The sequence below is a fragment of the Pithys albifrons genome, chromosome 8 (genome assembly GCF_047495875.1).
Source record: "Pithys albifrons albifrons isolate INPA30051 chromosome 8, PitAlb_v1, whole genome shotgun sequence".
In the NCBI taxonomy this organism is placed as follows: Eukaryota; Metazoa; Chordata; class Aves; order Passeriformes; family Thamnophilidae; genus Pithys; species Pithys albifrons.
This window is the reverse complement of record NC_092465.1, coordinates 35,555,222-35,576,063: the sequence shown is the minus strand read 5'-3', so window position 1 is coordinate 35,576,063 and position 20,842 is coordinate 35,555,222. Positions and strand designations below refer to the sequence as shown.

The 20,842-nt window shown below is 50.2% G+C and overlaps 1 protein-coding gene across 6 annotated transcripts in view; it reads right to left on the bottom strand.

The window, feature by feature from the left end:
* AGAP1 (ArfGAP with GTPase domain, ankyrin repeat and PH domain 1) overlaps positions 1–20,842 on the bottom strand; it is a 320,698-nt gene that overhangs the window by 104,481 nt on the left and 195,375 nt on the right. For 4 of the 6 annotated variants that reach the window (XM_071562998.1, XM_071562999.1, XM_071562995.1 and 1 more), the window contains exons 11-12: positions 15,493–15,661; positions 597–758 (exon numbers count right to left, since the gene is read on the bottom strand). In XM_071562998.1, coding sequence (XP_071419099.1) covers positions 597–758; positions 15,493–15,661 — 331 coding nt within the window. The remainder of the gene's footprint in view (positions 1–596; positions 759–15,492; positions 15,662–20,842) is intronic. The other 2 variants (XM_071563000.1, XM_071562997.1) reach the window with 1 other exon arrangement.

The following is a 20,842-nucleotide window of genomic DNA, read 5'->3' as shown; positions in this document are numbered from 1 at the left end:
GATCTTTAAGGTTCCTTCCAACCCAAACCATTCTAAGATTCTTTTTTCAACAGGAAGAGCTACTGTAGTTATAATACTGCTTAATTTTAATCTCAGGTACATTATCACAGAATCCCAGACTGGTTTGGGTGGAAGGGACCTTAAAGTCCATCCCTTTCCACCTCCTGCCATGGGCAGGGACACCTCCCACCAGCCCAGGGTTCTCCAAGCCATGTCCAACCTGGCCTTGGACACTCCCAGGGATGGGGCAGGGGGCAGCCACAGCTTCTCTGGGCACCTGTGCCAGGGCCTCAGCACCTTCCCAGGGAAGGATTCCTTCCCAGTATCCCATCTAATCCTGCCCTCTGGCAGCTTAAAGTTTTCCCCCCTTGTCCTGTAACTCCATGGCCTTGTAAAAAAAGAAAAGCAAAGAGTGTTGTATCGATCCATTCTCTTTTATCTCCTGTCTCTTCTTCCCTCACGTGCTCCAAGTCTGACACCCAGCAGTGCATCAGGACCAGCCCCAGGCTGCAGTTTCATTGTTCCCTCTGGAAACAAAGCCAGGCACCAGCTCCCCCTTCACCCCACAGCACACCCCCCCAGCTCCAGGTTCTTACCACTGCTAATGCCCGAGTTGGCAATGACCGTGGCCTCGCTCCACTGATCGGCACTGGAGACCGAGTAGGAGCGCTGGTGCAACCCGTCGGGGCGGCTGTTGAAGGACACCAGACTGATGCCACTGGCCATCTGAGACACAGAGGTGCTGGCAGTCACGTTCCCTGGGCACAAAGGGAAAACAAAGCGTGTCAATAGAGAGCACGGCACGGACCTGGCAGGAGGATGGGGGCGGCATCTGCACACAGGTTCCCTCTGCCACCGGCACAAACCCCTCCCTGAGGCACCACCATGTCAGCCATGGGCAGAGCTTTGGGGCACTGGGGAGCTCAGATCCTCCTGAGAGCTCTGGGGCACTGGGGACTGCAGCAGCTCAGATCCACCTGAGAGCTTTGGGGCACTGGGGAGCTCAGATCCACCTGAGAGCTTTGGGGCACTGGGGAGCTCAGATCCACCTGAGAGCTTTGGGGCACTGGGGAGTGCAGCAGCTCAGATCCACCTGAGAGCTTTGGGGCACTGGGGAGTGCAGCAGCTCAGATCCACCTGAGAGCTTTGGGGCACTGGGGACTGCAGCAGCTCAGATCCACCTGAGAGCTTTGGGACACCAGAAAGTTCAGCAGCTCAGATCCACCTGAGAAGCTTTGGGGCACTGGGGAGCTCAGATCCACCTGAGAGCTTTGGGGCACTGGGGAGCTCAGATCCACCTGAGAGCTTTGGGGCACTGGGGAGCTCAGATCCACCTGAGAGCTTTGGGGCACTGGGGACTGCAGCAGCTCAGATCCACCTGAGAGCTTTGGGGCATCGGGGAGCTCAGATCCACCTGAGAGCTTTGGGGCACTGGGGAGCTCAGATCCACCTGAGAGCTTTGGGGCACTGGGGAGCTCAGATCCACCTGAGAGCTTTGGGGCACTGGGGACTGCAGCAGCTCAGATCCACCTGAGAGCTTTGGGGCACTGGGGAGTGCAGCAGCTCAGATCCACCTGAGAGCTTTGGGGCACTGGGGAGTGCGGGAGCTCAGATCCACCTGAGAGCTTTGGGGCACTGGGGACTGCAGCAGCTCAGATCCACCTGAGAGCTTTGGGGCACCAGGGAGCTCAGATCCACCTGAGAGCTTTGGGGCATCGGGGAGCTCAGATCCACCTGAGAGCTTTGGGGCATCGGGGAGCTCAGATCCACCTGAGAGCTTTGGGGCACTGGGGAGCTCAGATCCACCTGAGAGCTTTGGGGCACTGGGGAGCTCAGATCCACCTGAGAGCTTTGGGGCACTGGGGAGCTCAGATCCACCTGAGAGCTTTGGGGCACTGGGGACTGCAGCAGCTCAGATCCACCTGAGAGCTTTGGGGCACTGGGGAGTGCAGCAGCTCAGATCCACCTGAGAGCTTTGGGGCACTGGGGAGCTCAGATCCACCTGAGAGCTTTGGGGCACTGGGGAGCTCAGATCCACCTGAGAGCTTTGGGGCACTGGGGAGCTCAGATCCACCTGAGAGCTTTGGGGCACCACATAGCTCAGCAGCTCAGATCTGCCTGAGAGCTCTGGGGCACCACAGAGCTCAGATCCACCTGAGAGTTTTGGGGCACCAGGGAGTGCAGCAGCTCAGATCCACCTGAGAGTTTTGGGGCACCAGGGAGTGCAGCAGCTCAGATCCACCTGAGAGCTTTGGGGCATTGGAGAGCTCAGATCCATCTGAGAGCTTTGGGGCACCACAGAGCTCAGCAGCTCAGATCCACCTGAGAGCTTTAGGGCACCACAGAATGCAGCAGCTCAGATCCACCTGAGAGCTTTGGGGCACCAGGGAGTGCAGCAGCTCAGATCCACCTGAGAGCTTTGGGACACCACAAAGTTCAGCAGCTCAGATCCACCTGAGAGCCTCTAAAGGGCCACATTTTCACCATTTCACCTCCTACTGTGCACTGAACACACCAACTCCCACCACTCTGCCACCAGGCACATTCTGCAGAGCTTCTCCATGTGTTGGAAAAGAGACTGCACAGAAATTCAGTGTATTCCTGAAAACCTCTCTTCATACAAGCAACTGAGGTGGGACAACTAAGCCAACTCAGAGTGTTTAAAAGAAGCTACCTCTAAATGATTTCCCACACAGTCTGTCCCCAAACAAAGCCAAGAACACAGTGATGGGGAGAAAATGACCCCCAGTATTGTGAGACCAAGGTGAAACTTATTTGGGCTTATTGGGACCCCAAGCACACACTGGACTGACTGCAGGTATCGCTCCTGTGTCTGTCCCACAGCAACACACCCATCACAGCTCCACCTGAAGGTCTGTGACACAAAAGGGAGACACAAAGAACAGCCTTTGCCCAGGAAATGCTGGAAATAATTCCGTGTTTTCACCATCCCTGAGGCGCAGGACATGAAATGCTGGGAGGTGTGTGTGAGTGGGAGTGACAGGGTCAGGTTTGCCACCATCAACCAGGATGAGAGTGATCTGGTTCAATAAATTTTAAAGCAGAAACAATTAAAACTCAGGTTCCTGATGGTCCTGCTCACAGCTTGCTATGGGCCAAAGTCTGCTCTCCAGTTTTGGGTTCTGAGCACACTTGACTCCATTCTCAGCACAAGCCTTGCACATTATCAAAGGCTACAACAAATTTACAGTGCCAGTTCCTTCCTCGTGGCAGGCTCCCAAAAGGTGCCCCACAGGTCTCCTGTGGGTTGAAAAATACTCTTAAAAAACACATGGAGAGGGGAAGGAACAGACACAATTTTATAACATACCCTCACACTTTGCATTTCCATTGCACCTTCTACTGATGAGTTCAGAAAAATTAATGAATTAATTTTCAATGCTCCTGTGAGGTTGTTAATTATCTGCTATCATTTCCCCCATTTTTCAGAGGTTAAATGACCCAGGGCCACAAAGGAAGATTGTGGCAGACTTGAAAATAAAACCCAGATCTCCTGACTCCCAGTTCTATCATTATGTCTGTTCCCAGAGCAGCCTTTGGGAAGACAGCAGAGCTCAGTGAACTACTTTGTGTTTATTAGAGTTGGCATAATTGTCCCTTTCTCTCCTCCCCTTTCCCAGGACTAAATCTCATCACCCTCAGTCCTTAGCACGGATCCATCTCAGTATCTGTGCCTGCAATGGACTTCCTCAGCCTCATGAACTTCTGTGTGGCATCTCTACTGTGCTGACAAGAAATACAGACAGAAAAACCAATTTGTTGAATTCTATAAAGTCTAAGGTAAATTTTAGAACCAAGCTGGGACCTCCCAAGGCATGAGAGTCCAGAGCAGAGGATCCCATTATAGCTCAGCATCACAACAGAAAATGGAAACATGAGCTGACAGTCCATGTATTTTGGGGTGTCCTAAAAGAAACACTTCTTTCCAAATCAACCTCCACGATGCTGCTGATGCTCAGTTTGAAATAACCTTTTCCTCTGATTTTCACAATCCAGAAAAAGTATGAACACTAATAAATTGTTTTGATGACCCACCAAATTGAAGGGAGTGGCTGATGTGAATGCCAGAGCCTGAGACCAAACCGACTCAGAAACCTGAGATTTAGCCCAGCTCAGACACAAGGTGAGCAGCAACATTTCTGTGCTGACATCCTCCACACAGCCCAAAGCTTTGGAACACAATCTCCACTTTCTAACCACGATGCAAAAGCAAAACCTTAGAGAGAGTATCAAGCCTTCCACATCACTGTGTCAGCACCAGGAAATTCACTTTCCCCTTAATCCCATCTGATGAAACTCCAGCCCTACGTTATGACACGAACCTGTCGAGAAGTGACTTATTCTGCCAAACAAAGAAGATTTTCCCTTTCACTTCACCCTCCTCAAGGATGTGGGCTGCAAGCACAAACTGGGTGCCAAGTGCCATCATGTAACACTTGACTGATCAGAGATGCCACCCAGCTCAGCTCTGCCCCTCCTGCTGCCAGTCTGGCAGCCCTGCCACCCTCAGGATTAAATGCCCCCTGTCCATCCAGGTGCTGGGAGATGTGTGGCTCTCATGACACATCGAATGCTCCACAGACAGACAGACAGACACCCCCCTTCACATTAACCCCATCCCCTGGCCAGCTACCTGGCCCACTCTGGAGCTTTGAGAGTTGCCTCTTCAGACACATCCTAAATGCATCAGCTGGTTGCTTAAGTTGATTAGCAGGGGGCAGTTAAATTACTATGCTAATCCATGTATTCTCAGCACTGTTTCCTTGATATGGATATGTGTATATGCTTACTGGGAAGCCTTGATTAGTTCAAGCTTCAATGTGTCAAAGGCCCCAGATTCTTTCCAAAGAATAATTTTAGCTGTACTCACATCCCTAAAGTGTGGGAGCTGATTTGAAAAGGTACTTACCTCTACCATATGCTATTTTTCTTTAAACAATTTGCATTTCAAAGGGAATATGGCATTTATATTTGAATGAATATCAGTATGTTGCCAGAACTTGTCTCAAATGAGCAAAAAAAAAAAAAAGATGCTGGTCTCCTATTGAACAAAAATGTTTTCATCTACCAAAGGAGCATCAAAGGAAGAGTTCCTCTTTCTAGCTCTAGACAGCTTTATTAAAACTATCTTTTCTGATGTTATAAAACACCCCGTTACGATCCCGCTTACAAAACGTTCAGACAATTAAGTTCTACAAAACCCTTCCAAATTAAGACTCAAGGTAATTTCCAGGATTGGCCAACGCTCAGCAGAAGGGCCTCCATGAGAAGTGAGTGTGCTCAGGCCCAATCCAATTTATATCCCCATTTATTCAGTACAAATCACTGCGCAGAGCAAGCACAAGAGGAGTGGGCACAAGAGGAATTAAGTGAGTCCGTAGGTAATGAATGAGAGGCTGGGAGAACACACAGCCTGGGGCAGAAGTGTCTCCATCCCCAAAAACAAGGCAGCCACCTCAGCCCTTCCTACACGGTTGTTTCGGATTCCCAAAACAACAGACCAAAAACGCAAGGTCAGATGGCAATACTTAAGAGTTGTTATGAAAGACCCTGAGATGAGCTCAGTTGGTTAAAACTTGGTTGTGACAATGCCAAGGTCAGGGGTTCAATCCCCTGTGTGGGCCATTGACTTAACAGTTGGACTCGATGGTCCTTGTGGGTCCCTTCCGACTCTGAATAGTCTGGGATTCTGTGAAAATAACAAAAATTTGTACAGAGTGCAGGATGGTAAGGGTGGATCTGGTCAGTGAAAGCCAAAAGATAAAAGCTCTGTGACAAAAAATGGAATGTAACAAACAACTGAGGTTGATATAAATGTGCCCTTACAGACATGCAGTAACTGCCCAACAAACAGAAACCACTCGGGGATTTTGTCACCCCGCCCCTGCAGGGACAGCACTGTGGGAACACGTCAACAATCCCTCTTTTGCTGCTTTTTAACCTCCTAACACAGTGAATCACCACCAGGCAGCACAGGTTACTTTAACACTCCTCACTTCCAGCCTTCACCAACTCCACCACCCACCAACCACACATGCAGAACGGACATAACTCACAACCAGACCCCACGAAGGGAGACAGAAGTGACTTCAGCACACAAATGATCTTTGCTTCCTGCTGCAGACACATCTGTGGCTTCTCCCAAACAAATCAGCTACAAGAAGTTCTATTCCTGAGTGCAACTACCACACTCGTGGATTTATGAGACAGACACCACCAGAGTCGTGAAGCAGAACTATATTTTTCCATGAGACAGCAGCATGCAAGAGCTGCAGAGAGGCTGAATCAGACAAACTGCACCCCATTGCCATGGCCATGCTTTATTTGTGCCAAGCTCTTCATGTTCACAACGAGTTTTAATTCAAAAAAAAAAAAAAGAAGGAAATAAACCTCTTAAGGCCAGAGGGCTGCGCTCACCAGCTGTTAGAACTAATGAAAAATACATTAGAGTTGTGGGTCAGGAAATCCTGACTCTTGATATCAGAGGGTTAATTGTTTCAAATCATGTTGGGTCAATCTGTGTTGCAGGAATTGTGCCTATTCTTGAAATGCCCTCTAATGCAGCCAAGGCTCTGCCAAGTAGGTTAGCCTGGCTGTGGGATGTCTGTTCCCAGCCCACACCCAGCACTGCTCCCACAGCTCTCCTCAGGCAGGAGGGGGGCAAGGGAAAGGGAGAGCCCCATTGCTGGCTGCAAAAAGATGGAAAGCATCCCCTCCTCTGCCCTCAGTTCTGCATCCCACTCAGGAATTAATTCCCAGAGTTGTGCAGAAATCTTTCCAGTGGACAAACCCTTCCTGCAAGTGTCTGACCATCCAAGCTGCACCTTCTGCCTCTGCTTCACTGACAGGAATGAACCTGGGGAGCAGGAAAACCTGGGGATGGCTCTTCTGGGTTCCATCAGTTTGCTGTCTCAGCATCCATCTTTTACAGATGGATCCTCCTTTCCTCACCCGCTCTGGAGTTTCATGCTGTGCTGGAGTCTCAGAGAACAGCTCCTTCCCACTCCTTTGCTCAGCCCATGGGAAGGGAGGCAGTGCCCAGCTGCCTCTCAGACCAGCAGCTGTGGGACCAGGGCTGGAGAGCCCCAGCTCCCACAGCCAGGTTTGTGAGTGGGTGAATTCCCTGAGGCACTGCCATGGATTCTGCTCCAACCCCGCTGGCAGTGTGGAAGCAGCACAGCTTCCTGCCCTGGGTTTATCAGGGATTTAAACTGACTTGAACTTACTCGTACATGGAACAAGAAGGAGAGGGAGGGGTGGAACAAGGTGATCCTTCAGGTCCCCTCCAACCCAAGCATTCTGTGATCCTCAATCTTTCCAACCCACCCTGGTTCCAGCGTTAAAACTCTCCTTCCACAAGCTGACAATCACTTTCAATACTGCAGCAGACAACTTGCTTGTGGGCTTTACTGATTTGTAACATTTTTTTTTCCAGAAGCATCTATTTACTGAACACAATTCCTGAGGATAAGCAGCTATTCACAGAGGAAGCCCTTCCATCTCCATCCCCACTAACCGGGCTCGATTAGCAGCGCACAGACCGAGCGGGGTCAGCACTAATGAACAAACAAGGCAGTGCCAAGAAACATCCTGGCAGTGAAGGACGTGGTGCTGGGACTATAACGAGGAAAGCCATTATTCTCAGAGCATGCCAAAGCCACACAGCAAGCGTGGAGCAAAATTAAGTCATCAGAGGAGACATCTCTTCGAAAAGAAAGTTAAGCCCAAGATCTTCACCACGGGCTCCTGCCCAAGATCCCCAACTATTTATTCTGTTGGGATCAAAGTGTGTTTTCCTTTCCTAGCAGGCATATCACACTTGTTCAGTAGTTTTAACAAATAACAGTAATAAACAAGGTTTGCTTGGCTTTCTGGGCAAGTCCTGACTGAGGTTACCTGCTTTAAGACCCAGAGGTGAGGGGGTTTCACAGGGGCAAATGCTCCACTTTGGACTTCTCTTATTTGGTTGTGATTCCTGTTGAGATCCAGGGACTGAACTTGGCAGAAGATAACAGCACAGAATGAGACCCTTCCCAGGGATGCTGCTGCTGCTCCCACGTGTGGGGTCCTTAGGCAAGGCATGTAAAACACCTCCTTAATCCCTTGGACTGCCTGTGGAAGTTCTTCATCATGGAACTGGAGAGGGAGAGGTAGATCTCGCCTGCACTGTCACCATTAACTGACCCAACTCTGGGAGCTTCCCCTGAGCTGCATCCAGAGCCTCTCTGGGATGGGGAGGGACCACTGCCAGCATCCCTGTATCCTCCCCTCAGCATCCCTGTATCCCACTGCCTCGGCATCCCTGTATCCTCCCCTCAGCATCCCTGTATCCCACTGCCTCGGCATCCCTGTATCCTCCCCTCGGCATCCCTGTATCCCACTGTCTTGGCATCCCTGTATCCTCCCCTCAGCATCCCTGTATCCCACTGCCTCGGCATCCCTGTATCCTCCCCTCAACATCCCTGTATCCCACTGCCTCGGCATCCCTGTATCCTCCCCTCAACATCCCTGTATCCCACTGCCTCGGCATCCCTGTATCCCACTGCCTCAGCATCCCTGTATCCCACTGCCTCAGCATCCCTGTATCCTCCTCTCAACATCCCTGTATCCCACTGCCTCAGCATCCCTGTATCCCTGTATCCCACTGCCTCGGCATCCCTGTATCCCTGTATCCCACTGCCTCGGCATCCCTGTATCCCTGTATCCCACTGCCTCGGCATCCCTGTATCCTCCCCTCAACATCCCTGTATCCCAGTGCCTTGGCATCCCTGTATCCCACTGCCTCAGCATCCCTGTATCCCACTGCCTCAGCATCCCTGTATCCCACTGCCTCAACATCCCTGTATCCCAGTGCCTTGGCATCCCTGTATCCCACTGCCTCAACATCCCTGTATCCTCCCCTCAACATCCCTGTATCCCAGTGCCTTGGCATCCCTGTATCCCAGTGCCTTGGCATCCCTGTATCCTCCCCCTCGGCATCCCTGTATCCCACTGCCTCGGCATCCCTGTATCCTCCCCTCGGCATCCCTGTATCCTCCTGCCTGGTAAGGAAACGGAACAAAGAAACTTTATTTTCGCAAAAGAGACAATAGCTCCGAATGTGAGATGACTTTTTTCCCTTTTATAGCTATTGCCACTGTAACAGCAGCTAAGTGAGTGCATGTCTGCAGTGTGAGCAGTTTTGATAAACAGCCTCTGCGGGCCACACAACGGGGATAATGTATCCTTAAGTACTGCCAATGAGCTGCCATTCTGCACAGCCAATTACTTCTGTGCGTCTGTCACTCAAAGGAAAAATGACTGAGCCCATTAGATCAAACCTTTGTCACTGTTCCTAATGCACTCTTAGGCCTCATTAATCTGAGGGAGCAGCAACACAGCCGCCGGTGCCTCATTGCCTCCCCCACAACAGGCACACGTGAATCTTCTCATCTCTCCCCCAAGTGCACCACGTTAATCAAGCTCTCCTTATTACCCCGGTCCCTGTCACGGCGGAGAGCGCTCTCTCTCTTAAATGCTCTCATTATGGTCCATCTTTAGAGCCGGCTGAGTGGAAAAAAAAAAATAGAGGGGGGGGGGGGGGAAGAGAGCCAGAGAGAAAGAGAAGAGGAAAAAGCAAGTCCGATCACATTAATATTCATGACAATAATTAGTATTCTAGGTCACTGAATATTCATGCTATTAGTTTGGTTTTTTATGGGTTTGCTGGATGTCCTGATTGCTGGAGTGTGGAGGAAAACAGCATGGTTGGGACTTTGGATGTCAACGGCAGTTCAATACTCCAAACACATTTGTGAATTTTTTCCCCTGTTTGGTAAATCAGCTCCAACCCTCCCGATGGCTTTAATGTGTGCAAATCTCTGGGGGGAGCAGAATGAGCAACCCTGCAAAGGTCTGCACATCCAACCAGAAGCACCTTCCCGAAGCTCCACGACACATTCCTACCCTTCACCCACCCACCCATCGCTGGGGACGGGCACTGCTTGCCCACCTCAGGACAGGTCCTCACACAGCTCCTCTCCCCTTCTTTCCCTGAAAAGAAAATCTAAGCTAACTCATTTTTTTCCCAATATTTAACAAATGCAGTTATTTTATCCAATATTTATTTTATTAAGGCTAATACATGCCCTGCTCCTTTCCCCACATCACTGAGGAATATAAGGCACTTGCAGTGAAAGTTTATTGCTCTCTAGTTCTGGAAAGGGCAAAGCCCAGTCCACAGGAACGGGAGAGGATGACCTTGAGGGATCCCCCTCTAGTGGGATGAAAGGGAAATCTCGGATGCACTTCAAATTGGGCTTTTTTTCCTCAGAAACGAGCAAACTGACAATTCTCCTTCCCTTTGCAGCAGCTGTACATCACTGAACCCACAGCAAACCCAACCAAATGGAAAATTGACTCCTGTGATTAATGGCAAAAGTAAGTCACAAACTTGCATTTGGGCTCCGTGGCAAATCCATCAAACCCACACTCGAGTCCAAGCGCGGAAAATGTTTCGTGTTAAGTCCAATCACCTCACGCACCTCATCAGACTGAAAATGAGTGACAAACAACTCCCACCAGCCACCAGGCTGTGGGAACCACAGCAGAGCCAGCTCTGTGGAGTGCACACTGCCCAGGACACAACCTCAGTCACCCACAAGTGAAGAAGGCAGAGCAGCTCAGGAATTTAGGCCTCAGTCCAGCACTGGAGCCCTTGGCTGGATAAACATTTTCACTCAGCAGCACCCTGACTGTAACATCTGAATCCTCACAGTGTCCTCCAATAAAAAAAAAAAAAAAAGTATTGTGGCTCTACAAACCCCACCAATGATTTGATAGAGGATCACAATTAGTAACAGCCAGAAACTCACCCTGCTGCTCCTGTGGCATCCGAGGTGTCTGTCACACAGAGTTAGCAGAAAACAACCCCCAGCACCCTTAACGAGGGCTGTGGAACTCACACATTTTGGGATACTTCACATACTGTACAGTCACTACTGTAAGTAAATTTAATGGCACCAAATTATTTAAATGAAGTGTTAATCAGGAAACAATTTATCCCTACACCATAAGCTATTTTTAGATGTGAACTTTCTACATCAGTGGCTCTTGCTGCAGCTCAGGCTTTGGGTTGCTGGGAGAGGACAGGAAATAAATGACTCCTGGGAGGGATGTCAGGAACAGGTTCACCTTCAGGTCAGCCAAGTCAAATCCAACCCAATCCCAGAGCAAATGAAACCTGGACCCAGTTCTGCTCCAGAGTCAGGAAGGGCTGAGTCAGGCTCTGAGAGGGACTGGCCAGAGGGCCAGACAGGACTCTGGCCCTGCTCCATTTCCCTCACAGCTACTGGAGAGAGCTGGAACTGAGCAAGTCCAAGAGCTCTCCTTTTCTGAAGGACTTCCAACTGAGTTGCATCAAAAGAATGATGCTCAGTGCCATGGAAATTTAATTTAAATTTCAGTTACTTCAGCATCCTTTGTCAACTTCGATTTAAGATACCAGAAAAGTAACACAAACTTTAGATTAAAGGGAATAAACATCTATTTCCCCCAACTCAGATCTCCACAAGGTTGGCTTACAAGAACAGGAACCTTTCCTAAAGCCACAGTTAACGATCTGTTGTTTAAGGCCTGTATCTAACACAGGTAACAGAACTAAACCAACTCCCTGTCCCTCTGTATTTGCTGGGAGAAGCTGCCACACAGACTCCCAGCTCTTTCAGGACAAACCCCAAATTGCACCTCCAAGAAGGCCCAGAGCCCAGTTTCCAACTGAAAGTCAACCTTTTCCCAGCTGTGTCTGGCTCTGCAGCTGCAGGAGCAGCCTCAGCTTCCAGTCATTTCTCTGCTTTCTGACAGAGCTCAAAAAATACTCCTTTTTCCTCCTGCTGTTTCTCTCCCAGCTTGGTCACTGTCCTGCCATGACTGTGCCCATGTGCCTTCCACCACCATGGCCTGATGCCAAGGGAGAAGGATTCCTCCAGCCCTTGGGCCAGGGGAAACCCAGCAGGAAAGAGTAAAGATCTTGAGGCTTTTTTCTTCATAGATTATCAGAAAGGCCTTTATATTTTTACATATCTGAAATGGAAATTCTCCAGGACTGGAACTGGGCTTTTCATGGTAAGATGATTTTTTCCCCAAGTTGCACCTGCTTTGTTTGGGGTGGAAACATTCATGGACAGGGACAGCCATCACTGACAGATGGTTGTTGTATGTCTGTTTGGCAAAGTCTTTAAAACCTGAAAAACAATCGTGTTGAGACCAGAAATGCCACAAAGCACACCAAAATTCCATGTGCTAGGAATGACAGGCTTTTAAACTTTGCCTTCCACATCAGTGAAACCTCACAGCAAACCTGGCAGTTCCTGCTCAGCTGCTACAACTTACATTGCCAAATAACTGGGTTTGCCCCTCCTGAATTCACAACATCACCCTGATGGGTAATTCCTTCTACTGTGCCCACAGGAATGATGGGAAGCACCTTGGGAAAGAATCTCACCACGTGGGAGAAAAATCAGAAGGTGTTTGATGCAAATGATCTCTGAGGTCCAGGAGGCCTCAGAGAGTGAAGGGGAAGATGAGAAAAAGGAAGAGCTACCCTGAATTACAAGAAATTCCACCAAGAGCCAGACGAAACGATCTGCTGAGCATTTGTGAAAAATTAATTTACAGCATGTCAGTTCTAGGCACCCCAACAGGCATCTAATCCATAGATCTGCTGGCCACACTGGCACTGAAATCCATCCTTAAGGGGCAGCTCCAAACACTGTTTAACTGACTGGCCATGGCTTTAAATGAAGACATCATTTAACATAAGCACTATTTGACTGCTTTGGGGAAGGGGTAACGTGGAGCACTGAGAATGTTGTGAATTCACAGGCCTAAAAAAATAAACAGCAAGTGTTGATTCCTTTGGTGTTGTCCAAACCTCATCCTTACACAGCTTCATGAGAAACCTGTAACAAGTTCAGCCCTGTGATCGGTTTTAAAGCCTTAAGTGAGCTGAAGGCAACATTTTCCCAGGACTAACAACTGAGGAAAAGCTCTGAGACAGCAGCACAGCCTGCAAGGGATAGTCTGAAGGTGTTTCAGCTGCACACCAGGTAAGTGCAGTCACATCAGACACTCCCCTGGCACCCCAGAACCGAGCACTGAGCACCTGCAGGTGTCCCACCCAACAGGAGCTGTGACAAACACATCTGACCACAGCAAGGTTCAGATTAACCAGCCAGGCACAGCTTGGAACAGTGTCTTTTTTTACAATATTAATACTCCCCTAATATTGTAAAAGCCCTCCCTGCAGTGCAGCTCGTGAGCCTCACCTGAGCACGAGAGCTCTGGGAGGCACACCTGGCCTGGTGCAGGGCTGAGCTGCTGGCAGGGAATTCCCACATCCAGTCTGTCCATTAAGTTCTTACTGTCACTGTCATTTCTTTGTTTTTAAAAGCAATACTTTACTGGTGAATAGTTCCATTTAATGTTTGATTTTAATCCACTAACCAGCAGCAGACACTGACCAGACACCAACAGCAGCAAAGTCTTTCAGTATTTCTAAGCAACATGAAGAAGCCAAGAGAGAGGACAGGACAGAAGCTCCAGATACTCCCAGAGTGTCACCTGAAATCCACAATGTAAAAGCAGAGCTGTTTTCCAGCAGTCCCACCTTCTGGAATGATGGACCTCTCTCAGTGTGCTCAGGCCCCAGGCTGGCAGGACACACCCTCGGTGCTCCCTCCCTCCCTCCCTCCCAGCATTGCCAGGGAGGGCTCTGCTCTGCACTGCCAATCCAACCATGTGCAAACCCAGCAAAATTCCATGCTGTAAACTCTGTCACGTATCTCTGAGTATGTTTTCACAAACACACTTCTCTGCAGCAATCAAGTAATTCCACCTGTGTTCAAGTGGCTTCAAAGCAGAAATCTCCAACTGACACATCTCACCCCTGGGTTATTAACTCAGTCCAGCACTTTTCTTCCCTAAACTATGAAATATGGTGAGAAACAAAGGCACTCCCTGTACCACCCAAATCAAATAGCAAACTCCAGGGGTGTCTGCCCAGTGGCACCACCTTAGAAATCCATCTCATCCAGTAGCATTCCCAATTGGAAGGAATAAAACTTAATCTTCTCCTAATACAGGTGCAGAAACCCAGGGAATTACCCCTTGATTTGGAGCACTGGGGGCTGGAACAGGGTGACCTCTAAGGTCCCTTCCAACCCAAACCACTCTGGGATCCTGTGAAGCTTGAGATAACCATCACCCCCAAGGGAGGATTCCTGATTTCCAGGTGACTGAGCTCCTTTCCGTGCTGCTCCTGCCCCAGGTGCTGCCCAGGGCCAGCAGTGGGTGTGCTTGGGGTGCTGGAGGGCTCTGTGTGCATCAGAAATGCAGAAGGCACTTGGCACTTTATGGACACCATCCCAAACATGCTGACAGAACTTCCACTAGACCATTATGAGTTTTGTGTAAGCTGTGCATTTCACGAGATAAATTGTCTCAAATGTTTTCTCTTAATGTAATTTTTTAAAATCCACTCAGCTGTATGGACAAGTACTTCAGGGAACAATAAACTTCCTTGTTTAGAGCTCTCAAGGAGCTATAAACTACTTCCATAAACAAATTAAAACAGCTTTCTATAGAAGAATCTTGCTCTTAAAAAGTCCAAAATTATGAATCCTTCTAAAAGCAGAAACAAGGGCTGTGGATCCCACCAGGAAGCCATAAAGAGCCCTTTCAAATCACACAGCATATATTTTTCCTAAGTACTACCCTTAGTAGATGATCAGTTCTTGCTGTCTGTTAATTTCCACGGACATACAGAATCATAGAATCATAGAATGGATTGGGTTGGAAAAGACCTCCGAGATCATCAAGTCCAACCCTTGGGCCAACTCCAGTCCCTTTACCAGATCATGGCACTCAGTGCCACGGCCAAGCTCAGCTGAAAAACCTCCAGGAATGGGGAATCCACCCCCTCTCTGGGCAGCCCATTCCAATGCCTGAGCACTCTCTCTGCAAACAAGTTTTTTCTGCTCTCCAACTTCAATTTGCCCTGGCAGAGCTTGAGCCCATCGTGCCCCCTTGTCCTATTGCTGAGTGCCTGGGAGAAGAGACCAGTTCCCACCTGGCCAGAACTTCCCTTCAGGTAGTTATAGACAGTGCTGAGGTCACCTCTGGGCAAGTATAAGGTAACAAATACACAAAGACAGGCATTGAGGGTGACTCAGAATCTCTGGTGGAGGACAGACCAGCAGCAAGGGCTTGAAAACTTCCCCATGAGCGGATCTGTGAATCACAGAATAGTCTGGATTGGAAGAGACCTCAGAGACCACACAGTTCCAACTGCCCTATCATGGGCAGGAACCCCTTTCACTAGACCAGATTGCTCCAAGTCCTGTCCCAGCTGGCCTGGGACACTCCCAGTTAGCACAGACACCATCCCCAGCCCCCAGACACTGGGAATGGTGTCCCCAGCCCGGCGTCTCTCACCTGAATTCGGCGCGATGTGCAGGCTGCTCATGTCCTTGGCGAGGCCGTTGGTTTTGGGGCTGGCAATGGGGGCACAGGCAGAGGTGGCCCGGGGTGGCCTCTTCCCAGGGACCTTCACAGTGGTTCTCAGCAGGTCGATCTCCTTCCCGTGGACGTTCTGCATGTAGTCCTGGCAGGGGGAAGAGACCCAAACCCAACATCAGACAGGGAGTGCCACAAACACAGGAACTATTAACCTGCTTTCATGAGACTTTGGCCCTGCACCTGCTGAGAGCACCCACCACCGTAGGGTTTTCCCTTCCTTCCATGTGCTTGACAATCCCTTCTACACTCACCACTGCAACTTATCCCCAAAGTCTGGAGCTTTCTGCCACCAGTTTGGAGTCTGGTTTGAGCCACATGGAGGAGTTCACCAGCCAGAAGGTCCCAAACAGAGATGACAAAGCTGAGTGTCCCTCACAAGCACATTTACTCGTGTCTCCTCTCTGCCAGGGCTTTATGCCCTTATCTCTTCCTCCCTCAAATTTGGCTGAAACAGGTCAGCAGGCACAAAAGAGCAGATTTCCAACACAAATTCTATATTCTGCTCAAAATCCATCAAAAATCTGGGACCAGCACTAATTTCTTCACAGCTGACAGTAATCTGAGATAACCCCCCCCCAAACTAGGCCATCACACCAGCTTGTTTTTCTTCAACAGAGAATCATTAACAGCAATTCGTGGGGAGAGGACGCCGAGCTCTGCTGCCCAAAGAAACAAAGGCAATCCATGAAGGAGAATCCCTTTCCCAGGTGTGAGAGGGAGACAAGGAAAAGCGTTTCATCCATAAATTATCACGTTGGCTCAACTTTCTTGCTCAGTGTCAGTTCTTCACAAATTAAGATACAATAAGCAGAAGATAATTGAGCATTTATTGCTTATGGGCTCTAAAATGAGGCCTAATCAGAGAGTGACTAAACCTCAGCACGCGCTCTTTTCCAACAGACACGTTTTATTCCAGGTACAACCACATTGTGCTGCATTTCCACTGCAGAACGAGGTGTTTATCCCAAATTCTTCAGACCAACAGCGTGTACAACTTCCCTGCCAGGCTGTGAGATGAGACAGGGCGTTATTAAAGCCTTTTTAATTGGGAGTGAGCCAGGCTTAAGGTGAGCTGCAAACCATTTGAGTGTTGGCAAACAAAATAAACGCGTCGCAGCCGCACCCTCATCAGCCCGAAGTGCCCGAGCACAACAGATGCCACGAAGATATTAATGTCAGCTTAAATATTTATGGGGATATATCAAATGTAAATACTGCAGGCCCTTTCATTGTGTGCAGGATGCAGAGCCATAATCTGAGCATCCCCCCGAGGAGGGGCAGCAGCACATTCCCAGCCGGCCGAGGGAGCTCCGTCAGATCCCGCTCGGGGACAGAACTTCAAACCACAAAATAACGTGGCGGCTTCAGAAGCCCAATGGAGGGTTTGATCAGATTAGAACAGATGAGGGTCTTGCTGTCATCTGGAATATGCTGTGTTAAAGAGAAGACAGCAAGCCCGATTTTGATATGCAAATGGTACAGAGATAACTCCCCGAGATGTTGGTTGTAGAAAATGCTGATCCGAGAAAAAAGGGGAAAAAACCCTTTAACAAGGCATGAGGGTAATTCAAAGCCAAGTACTTTTAAACAGCACTTAACAAGTCCCTGGAGCCCACTCAACAGTGGGCCACCCCAGACGTGCCATCTTCTGCCCCTCAACAGCTTGAAAAAGTAGTAATTGCGAATGCATTTGCATTTTTCTTCTCAACTTGTCTGTGTTCATCACTCAGCAAGGCAGGGGGAAAAAATAAATTAAAAAAAAAATAAAGCAAGCAGCAAAGGAGAGGGACCCCTCCCCAAACATGTGGCTCAGAGGAGAAGCTGCTGCCCTGGTCCCCCATACCTTCACCACCGCTTGTTTTTTACATTTCGCTCCTAATTATGTTGCATCTATTGCCATACACTTAATTAGCTGCATTAATGTGATTTCTTTTCACATAGTCAAGCAATTAAGAGCTATGATTGAGTTTCATTCAATTAGCCTCAACAAACATGCTAATTGATGTCCCAGATGCAAATGAGGTGCAGTGAGAGAAACCTGCCAGCAATGGAGGGCTGCGGTGGGGGACGCGGGGACGCAGTTGCTGACAACAGCTCGGCTCCTCCACGCAGGGCACGGCACCAGCAGTGCCCCCGTGGGCCCAGGGGCTCCCTGCAGCCATGGCAGGCACTCCATCAGCTCGGTGGCACCTCCAGCTCCCACGGGTGGCACGAGTGGAGCAGGATGTTCTCCGACTCCGGGAGCACCCAAGTTCTGGTTCCAGTGCCCACACAGGGATGGTCAGCACTCACTGCAGCTCCATCTCTGCCAGCTGTGCCATGATGGTGCACCCATGCATCAGGGACCCCAAAACACACTCCCACCCATCACGGACCCCCAAACACACTCCCACCCATCACAGACCCCCAAACACACCCCCACCCATCACAGACCCCCAAACACACCCCCACCCATCACGGACCCCCAAACACACTCCCACCCATCACTGACCCCCAAACACACCCCCACCCATCACAGACCCCAAACGCACTCCCACCCATCACTGACCCCCAAACACACCCCCACCCATCACGGACCCCCAAACACACTCCCACCCATCACAGACCCCCAAACACACCCCCACCCATCACGGACCCCCGAACACACCCCCACCCATCACGGACCCCCGAACACACTCCCACCCATCACGGACCCCCAAACACACTCCCACCCATCACAGACCCCCAAACACACCCCTACCCATCACAGACCCCCAAACACACCCCCACCCATCACAGACCCCCAAACACACCCCCACCCATCACAGACCCCCAAACACACTCCCACCCATCACAGACCCCAAACACACCCCCACCCATCACAGACCCCCAAACACACTCCCACCCAAACACACTCCCACCCATCACGGACCCCCAAACACACTCCCACCCATCACAGACCCCAAACACACCCCCACCCATCACAGACCCCTAAACACACTCCCACCCATCACAGACCCCCAAACACACTCCCATCCAAACACACCCCCACCCATCACAGACCCCCAAACACACTCCCACCCAAACACACCCCCACCCATCACAGACCCCCAAACACACTCCCACCCAAACACACTCCCACCCATCACAGACCCCCAAACACACTCCCACCCAAACACACCCCCACCCATCACAGACTCCCAAACACACTCCCATCCAAACACACCCCCACCCATCACAGACCCCCAAACACACCCCCACCCATCACAGACCCCAAACACACCCCCACCCATCACAGACCCCAAACACACCCCCACCCATCACAGACCCCCAAACACACCCCCACCCATCACAGACCCCAAACACACCCCCACCCATCACAGACCCCAAACACACCCCCACCCATCACAGACCCCTAAACACACTCCCACCCATCACAGACCCCCAAACACACTCCCACCCATCACAGACCCCCAAACACACTCCCACCCATCACAGCCCCCCAAACACACTCCCACGTCCATTCCCACCACTTCTCCCCCGGAGGTCAGCGCTCACACCCGGGCAGTGCCACTGAGATGCTAATTTGACTACTCAAGGCCACTGACCATTATCCACAGGACTAAACAAACTGCTAAAACATCGGGGGAAATCAAAAATGCTGCACTGACTGAAGATGACACCAAATATCACTTGACAGCACCACGAAATGAATTGCCTTGAGTAAGAGAGAAACGATGTGCCATGACACAGAATAATGTAAAGTAAAATTACTTCAGTTCTGCTCTTAATACAGCTCTCTGTTTACAACAGCAGAAATTAATTTAACCAATTAACTGAACAGAAGCCTTTCAGACATGCAAATTGAGCAAACGGGTATGATCATGTTTTCTAAGCAGACCTACCAAAAACAGTCACTGCTATTTCAGGGCCCCTTTTGTTTTGGAGCACCAACTCGTAGTTGTTGAATTCGCTGCCACACATCGCAGTGACTCCCAACGGCACCCAAAGCACCACAAGACCCTCACCAAGGGCCACAGGCTGAACCCAGGTCGAGAGGGGTCCCAGCCCAGGGCACTGGGGACAGCAGCAAACATGTCCCCTGGCACAGCCACACCTGGGGCTGCTGCTGCCTGCTCAGCCCTGTCCTCAGGGCAGGGAGGGCACACTGATCAGGTGCAGTGCTGGTTGCTGCTTCCACAGAGCTGGAGCACAAACTCCCACTGTTCCAATCCATCACAGCCAGCTCAAATACCTCACTAAAGCACCACTGAGCACGTGGCAGCACAGAATTATCATCAGTGGTTTGGGTTGGAAGGACCTTAAAGCCCATCCAGTGTCACCCCTGCAATGGGCAGGGACACCTCCCAACACCCCAGGCTGCTCCAGCCTGGCTTTCTTTAGGCACTCCCAGGGATGGGGCAGCCACAGCTACTCTGCCCAACCTGTGCCAGGGCCTGCCCACCCTCCCAGGGAAGGATTCCTTCCATATACCCAATCTAAACCTATCCTCCCTCAGCTTAAAGCCATACTCCTTGTCCTGTCAGCCATTCCTCCTTATCCTACCCAGGGTCCATGGCGGCTCCCCAGAGCCATCCTTAGGTTAAAGACATGGCTCGGGTTAGTTATCAAAAGTACAGGTTTCAAGAAAGTTTCACATCATGGAACTGGGTGAAGGGGCTTCAGAGACCACCCACCCACCTGGGCATTGCCACGTGTCATGTCACCAAATTAGAAAAAACTACCTGCTCCCTCCTCAAGGGTCTCCCCACATGTTTCTTCCACCTGTTTCACTGCCACCTTTTTCTAGTGCACAACATGAAAGGAGAGGCTCTCTGAGAGCAGTGATTTTCCATGGCTATAATGGCACACAGCCATGAATGTTACACTTCTGCTCCTTTTCAGCTGTTCAAATCTCTCAGAAACCTGTTTTTCCAACTCTAGGAACAGGCACAGGCCTAGAATGCTTCCCAGATTTGTCCCGGGTTTACACTGTGCTTTTCTGCTTTTTTCTACTTCTCCATCCCTGGAAGTGTCCAAGGCCAGGTTGGACAGGGCTTGGAGCACCCTGGGCTGGTGGGAGGTGTCCCTGCCCATGGCAGGGGGTGGAAGGAGACGGGCTTTAATGTCCCTTCCATCCCAAACCATTCCAGGATTCCATAAACCCGACCTTCCCTTCATGGCAGTTTCCCCCCACCATTCAATTGGACATAACACTCCTCAGGCTCCACTTACTGAGGGTGAAACAGCAATTCCTGATCTGAGGCGCAATAAAAATTATTATGGA